The sequence below is a fragment of the Coenobita brevimanus genome, chromosome 80, assembly GCF_032717465.1.
Source record: "Coenobita brevimanus isolate Jiangsu-jjx chromosome 80, ASM3271746v2, whole genome shotgun sequence".
Classification (NCBI taxonomy): domain Eukaryota; kingdom Metazoa; phylum Arthropoda; class Malacostraca; order Decapoda; family Coenobitidae; genus Coenobita; species Coenobita brevimanus.
In genome coordinates this window covers 43,111,037-43,118,444 of record NC_137033.1, presented here as the reverse complement: position 1 = coordinate 43,118,444, position 7,408 = coordinate 43,111,037, and the positions used below count along the sequence as shown (strand labels likewise).

The 7,408-nt window shown below is 49.9% G+C and overlaps 1 protein-coding gene across 1 annotated transcript; it reads right to left on the bottom strand.

Annotated features, from left to right (window-relative positions):
* Positions 1-3,753: 3,753 nt before the first annotated feature.
* LOC145409348 (uncharacterized) lies at positions 3,754-5,934 on the bottom strand. Its single transcript, XM_080279819.1, has one exon. The coding sequence runs from the start codon at positions 5,932-5,934 to the stop codon at positions 3,754-3,756; it is 2,181 nt and encodes a 726-aa protein (XP_080135945.1).
* Positions 5,935-7,408: the final 1,474 nt, after the last annotated feature.

Below are 7,408 nucleotides of genomic sequence, written 5' to 3'. Positions count from 1 at the left end.
TCTGTCTGTCTGTCTGTCTGTCTGTCTTTCTGTCTCTGTCTGTCTGTCTGTCTGTCTGTCTGTCTGTCTCTCTCTCTCTCTCTCTCTCTCTCTCTCTGTCTCTCTCTCTCTCCAGTATCTCACTCAAGATATCATTGCTTCATTTCTCTCGCTTACTCACTTTCATCATTCTGGCTTCCACTGACATTTACTCGCTCTTATTCACTTATTCTTCTGAGTCACTCATGCAGCCCCTCTAACTTGCACCCAATGTCACTTAATCGGATACTTTGTCTTCGTTATACTGTACCTCTTAATTACTATCTCGCTTAGTCTCATGTTCTTTCACTTTCACACACTCGCCTAAATTCATCCACCTTGACTCTTACATATTCATTCACCTTCCCTGGTTCAGATTCACTCTCATACACTTCTATCTTTGAGTCACTCACTCACTCTCGCTCTCAGTATCGCTTATGTCCGTTTTCACTTACATTTTCACACTCTCACCTATATTCATTCAAGCTCACTCATGCGCTCTCACTCATTCACTGTCATTGCAGATCACACACTCACTCCTGACTTTCTTTCACACTCTCTCTGTTGTCCTCATAATCATTAGCACTTATTTTCACCTTCACCTTAATTTATTCTTACGTAAATTCATGCACTCTCATGCTTATAATGCTTCTCATTGTGGTTCACTCCTACTTAATTTTGACTGACTTTCACTCACTCCGGTGTCAGTCATACCCAGTGAAACGTGTTGCCACACTTTCCCTTTTTCATATCCGTATTTTAAGCACTCACTCACCAGGTTAACTGGCTCACATTCTCGTACTCACCCAGTCATTAACAATGATTTTCACATTTTCCATTCTCAGTTGTTCAGTTTCACTCAACCTCCCATTTACTGTAATAGACTACAGCCTGTCGTTCACTCACACTGTCAACCAATCCTCACTAATACATTCTTCACATTCCGATACCATTCTCGCGCTAACTCATCCTCATGCTCACGGTGTGAGGGCCTGAGGGTGGGGTTTAATCTATCTATCTATCTATTGCCAGACGCCTCAATCCCGTTCGGGGTGGCCACAAAAAATCGCCTCCACGTCGCCCTGTCCCCCGCCATTTCACTACCCTGCTCCCAACTCACACCCCCCTCTCTCATACACCTCTCCATCTCATCCCTCCATCTCATCCTCGGCCTCCCCCTCCCTCTTCCCCCCTCCACCTCACTCACATACACTCTCTTCGTCAGTCTTTCACCCTCCATCCTCTCCACATGGCTAAACCACCTCAGTGTGTTCCTCCTAACGCTTCCTATCACATACACATCCACACCACAACGCTCCTTTATATCCTTATTCGTCAGCCTGTCTCTCCATGTGACTCCACAGGCTCCTCTTAAATAATTCATTTCCACTGCTCTCACTCTTGACTTGTGTCCTTCCAACAACGTCCAAGCTTCACTTCCATACGTTAGAGTTGGTATCACAATACTGTCATGTAGTAACTTTTCACTTCCATGTTCACTTTCCTGTTTCTTATCACTGCATTCAAAGAACCAGCAACCTTTCTTCCCTGCTGTACGCTTTCAAGCACTTCACCCTCCAAACCTCCATCCTTACTCATCACACTACCCAAGTACTTAAACGTACTCACATTTTCCAATTCCTCACCATCCAACCTCGCTGTACATTCACTGATTTCACCTCTCTCAAAGACCATCACTTTACTCTTCCCTACATTCACCTTTAGATTCCGTTTCTTACACACTCCCAAACTCATCCACCAAGTTTTGCAGCTCCCCTTCGTCTTCACTCAACAACACAGTATCATCTGCAAACAACAGTACAGGGAGTTTCCAAACACTATCCTCTCTCACCAGGGCCACTCCAACATCCACTACCCTACCTTGTACCTCTTTTATTACCCCATCCATGTACAGATTGAACAACCATGGAGACATGACACATCCCTGTTTCAACCCAACCTTCAAAGAGAAAAATTCACTTAGTTCACCATCCACACGCACTGCAGCCTTAGCATCATCATATATACTCTTCACAGCATTCAACAACTTCCCATCTACTCCATATATTCTTAATACTTTCCACAATCCTTGTCTTTCCATCCGGTCATATGCTTTCTCCAAATCCATGAAAGCCGCATACAGCTTCTTTCATTCTCTAGAAACTTTTCCACTAAAGATCTAAGAATGAATATCTGATCTACACAACCTCTTCCCTTCCTAAAGCCTCCCTGTTCTTCTCCACCTAATTCCTCTGTTCTTTTGCTAACTCTGTCAATAAGTATCCTACCAAACACTTTTCCTATTATACCGTCTAAGAAGACAAATGCCCCTATGATTACCACACACTTCTTTTTCCCCTTTTCCATTGTACAAGGGAATAATTATACCTGACTTCCAATCCTCCGGGACTCTACCTTCCTCCCAGGCCAATCTACACATCTTCCACATCCATTCAACTACTCTTTCTCCCCCATACTTCAGAATTTCACCACACACTCTATCAATTCCTGGGGCTTTCCCCAATTTAACTTTCTTCATTGCTTCCACAACTTCTATCCTACTGATTTCTTCCTGTCTTCTCACCTCCTTCCTTCTCCCAGCCATTCCCCAGCCACTAATTCTCGCATTACATCCATCTTGTATGTTCAACAATTCCTTAAAGTGTTCTCTCCATCTGCTCACTTTTTCTCCCTTCTCCACTAGTAAATTACCATTTTTATCTTTCAGTCCCCTGCTAACCTCACTTCCACCCTGTCTTACTCTCTTCACCTCTTTCCAGAAAATTTTCTTACAGTCCCTCCACTTTACACTCAAATTCCTTCCAAATTCCTCATCCACTCTTTTCTTACTCTCTCTTACTAATCTTTTCACCTCTCTCTTTCTTTCTACATATAACTCTCTCTTCCACCTCTCAACTTCTTCCACGCCCCTATTTCTCATCCATTCATTGTATGCTTTCTTCTTTTGTGCCACAGCCTGTTTCACCTCTTCATTCCACCACGCTGTTCCTTGCACCCCCCTCCGTCTTCTCTTCCTCCCACACACCACATCATATGCTACACATATTTCTTCTGTAAATATTCTGCACACACCTTCCACGTCCCCCATCTGCTCCAATTCATATTTGCCCAATCGTTCCTCCATTTCTCTCTTATACTCTGCCTTTTTCTCATCCTCTTGTAACCTTTTCACTCTCCTTGCAACTACTCCTTCCTCTCGTCTTTCCCTGCAAAAATTATGCCATTCTCCTCACTTGGCCAGAATGACATATATTTGTTTCTGCTAAATTCATATAATCAAGTCAGTTCTGTTTAGTGCAGAGTTAGACTTAGATTGTCTATCTATCTATCGCCAGACGCCTTAATCCCGGAAGGGGTGGCCACAAACAAATCGCCTCCATGTTGCCCTGTCCCCCACCATTTCACTACCCTGCTCCCAGCTCACACACCCCTCTCTCATATACCTCTCCACTCCTTCCCTTCATCTCATCCTTGGCCTCCCCCTCCCTCCCCCCCCCTCCACCTTACTCACATACACTTTTCTCGTCAGTCTCTCACCCTCCATCCTCTCCACATGGCCAAACACTGCCCTCTCTCACTAGGGCTGCTCCAACATCCACTGCCCTATCCTGTATCTCTTTTATAACTGTTGTTGTTGGATATTTCCCCACACTAGGTGGGGGTATGGGCAAACAAAGAGCCCGTCAGGGTAGAGCTAACCATGCCCTTGCTGATTTACCTAGGGGGCAGGTAATTGGTTACTAAGAATAATAGAGTGCTAAAAGGGGACTGAGCAATAATGTTGGCTGCTGTATGGAAGGCATTATCAAACCGGGCGTGGCCCACATCTAGGTGAGATCTGAGCTGGGCAGTGGCTGGGCAGTGGAGTAGGTAATGTAGTAGAGGCTCTTCAGCCCTCTCGAGGCAGTGGGGGCATGGCTCTGGTGCGGACCCGGTGACTTGACTGTAACAGGGGAATCCCAGCCGTAATTGCCGGAGCCGCACCAACACGTAGTTCGGTACTCCAGGTGGAGTCAGGAGCGGTAGGTAGGTCGTGGCTGTGGCATACCACAATGCAGAACGAGAGCCCTCTGCAACACACAGTTGATGGTCCTCCCGGGACAGCCTTGCAATAGTGCCAGTCAGTTTGGCAATGGTGTTAGAGGTGCTAGGGCGGAGAGGGAACATGATTCCCGGAAGAGTGCATGCTGAGCGTGCCACAGCATCTGCTCGTTCGTTGCCAAGGATCCCAACATGCCCTGGAATCCAGTGTAGGGTGACGGAGGTGCCTCTGTTCATGAGGAGGGAGGCGACTGAGTATATCTCCGTTAATAGATAAACGTTGTCGCTGCAGGAGAAGGAGCGCAACCCCTGAAGGGATGACAAGGAGTCTGTGTGGATGACGACCCACCGTTGCTGGTTAAGTTGTGTGTGGCGTAATGCACCAAGTATGGCAACTAACTCAGCCTGGAAGGCAGAGACCCCAGAGGAGAGTCGCCAAGATTCAATATGGTGCCCTAGAATGAAAGCAGACCCGGCGGATCCGTCAGCGCACAGAGATCCATCTGTGTAATAAGTGACAGATTCAGGGGAATCGAGAGCAGCCATCCTGCTGAGGCCCTCCTGTCGAAGAAGGGCAGGGATGGAAGCACGTGGGTGAACTTCAGTGGGGCAGTGAATTTCATATGGAAGGGGGGCCCATGGCGGTGGATCGGTGTAACCAGGGTAGGGGGAGTCGGGTTCCCTACAGATGTCAGGGGCGGCTCCAAGGCTATGCACCAAGGAGGCAGTGGTGCGAGTCCAATCGTGCTCTGGATGAGGGTCACATGGGCGGCTCAAGAGGCGTCTGAAAAAGGCTGAGACTGGAAGGTGTGGTCGTCGTTGGAATAGCTGGAGGGTGGTGACTGTAGCCCGGAGAGCAATGCAATGCTCCAAGGACGGCAAACCGCCCTCAGCCCTTAGATTAGCAATCCGAGTCCACTGGGGAGCTCCCAACATGACTCTCAGGGAGTCGTTTTGAAGGACTTCTAGTGACCTTCTGGATGGGGAGGCAAGGCCAGTCAGGCATATGGTGCTGTAATCCACAAGCGAGCGGACCGCATGAACATAAAACGTTCTCAGGACCTTAAAGGATGCCCCTAGGCTGCGTTGTGATAGATACCTTAGGGTAGCAGTGCGGGTGGCAGCACGCTCCCGCAGGTATCTGACTTGTTTCTTGAAGGTTAGACCACTGTCGACCCAGAGTCCCAGATATTGGTGGAGAGTGACGATGGAGAGCTGGTGGCCACCAAGCAACAATGGGAATTCTGGGGGATGTAAGCCAAAGGGCAGGCATTTGGTTTTTTTGAAGTTGATCTTCAAGCCAAGCTCGGTACACTTTGCGTGAAGTTTAGGAAAAGCAGAAAGGGCTTGAGTGTAATAATCTCTCCTCGTGAAAACTAGGGCCAGGTCATTGGCATAGCAGAGTAGAGTGACCCCCTGTCCGTAATCGACTGTAAGGAGTCCCTCAACTAGGACATTGAAGAGCAGCGGGCTTATGACACTCCCCTGAGGCGTGCCGTTGCTATGGTGGTAAAACGAGGAAAGATGCCCCTGGAAACGGACCCCTGCTTGACGGCCTGCGAAGAAATCTCCCACCCAGGTGAGCAATTTGCCCCCTATTCCTCTCTCAGGTAGAGCAGCCTGGATGACGACTGGGTTAGCCAGTTCAAAGGCCTTCTGAAGGTCGAGGAAGACAGCCATTCCCCTTCCCCCTCTGAGCTCCCCGAGGAGGGATGCTAGGCAGTGGGTGGCACTCCTGCCATGGTGATAAGCAAAGATCCTCGGGTGTAGCGGGCCCAGGTGCCAGGAAAGGCGAGCTCGCACCACCCTCTCCGCCGTCTTAGCAACACAGCTAAGAAGAGAGATCGGGCGCATGGCGGAAGGGTCGCAAGGTTTAGGGATCGGGTGGATGATGGCTGTCTTCCACGACCTTGGTAAGAGGCCCTAAGACCACGAGAGGTTGAGCATATCAAGAAGGCGATCTTTCCCACAATCTCCAGCATGTGATAACAGAGAGTAGGTTAGCCCGTCGAGCCCCGGAGCAGTGTCTCCTCTGTGCTGCAGCGCTTTATGCAGTTCCCTGCTGGTGAAGGGAATATCGGCGGGGTCAGGCCTTTCACAGGTAGCTTGAATTGCTGCAAGACGAGAGGTAGACAACTGCTCCTGCTTGTCTCTAACGGACTGTGGAAGATTGTGGGAAGCAGAGCAATTCACGAAGCGTTGAGCAAGACGGCTGGCTTCAGCGGCTGGGTCAGGGTGAGAGGGAGGACAGGGGGGACGTGGATCAGAGATAGACCGGATTCTCCTCCACATCTCCCTGAGAGTGGAGTGAGAGTCTAAGGTCCTGTACCATCTGATCCACGCCTCCTCTTTCAGCCGGCGTTTTTCTGACACAACGTGTTGCGTGACAGCAGCAAGGTGTCAGCGGTGCGGGGATGTGCGGCACCGCCGGTATTGCTTTCGTGCAGCGTTGAGTCTGTGGTTAAGTTCCCTGACCCTGTTGCAGTAGATCCAGCCGTCTCGGTAATGCTTCGTGGAGCGACGCTGTTGTGGGATGGATATGGAGGGGGCCTGTGCAAAAGCACTGGTAACTTGATCTGCTCTACCCTCGAGGTCTAGGACGGGAGGAGAGGCCTAAAAAATGGTGGTTAAGGCCGTGGCAAAGGCAGCCCAGTCAGCTTTGCTGAGGTCCCATCTCGGTGGGGGAGGTGGGGGCGGGGGGAGGGGTGTGAGTGGCAGCCTGATCAGTATGGCAAAGTGATCGCTGGCTAGGCGCGGGTGGAGCAACCATTGCGCCAAGCCAGCAAGGGGGGTGGAGGTGAATGACAGATCCAGGCGTCCTCCCCGAATGTGGGTGGGTTCTTGAATGTTGTTTATTAAGGAGACACCTTCCATCTCCTCGAGAACGAGAGAGATGTGCCGTCCTGCCTCGTTGGATGGAAGGGGCGATGCAAGAATGTCATGATGGGCATTAAAGTCGCCGCCGATAAAGACAGAATGGGAGGCAGCGTGGGAGAACACCTCTCCCACATCAAGAGTGCCCCCCTGGCTTTTGTAGACATTGTACACAGTTAGTGAGGAGGATGCCAGGTGTAACACAACACCTTGCACCTCTGCACCTGGTCCACAAAAAGGCAGAGGGTCACAAACAGTGTGGGAGACGTGATCTTGGACGAGAATGGCACATCCTCGTGTGACTCCACGTTCATAGGTGAGGAGATGGGAGGTGTATCCAGGTAGCTGAAAGGAGGAATTGTCGGGGAGTAAGGTCTCCTGCAGTAGGAAGACGTGGGGCTGATCCCTGGTGACTGCCTCCTGCAGGAGGGGGAGCTTGTGCCTGATCCCCAAA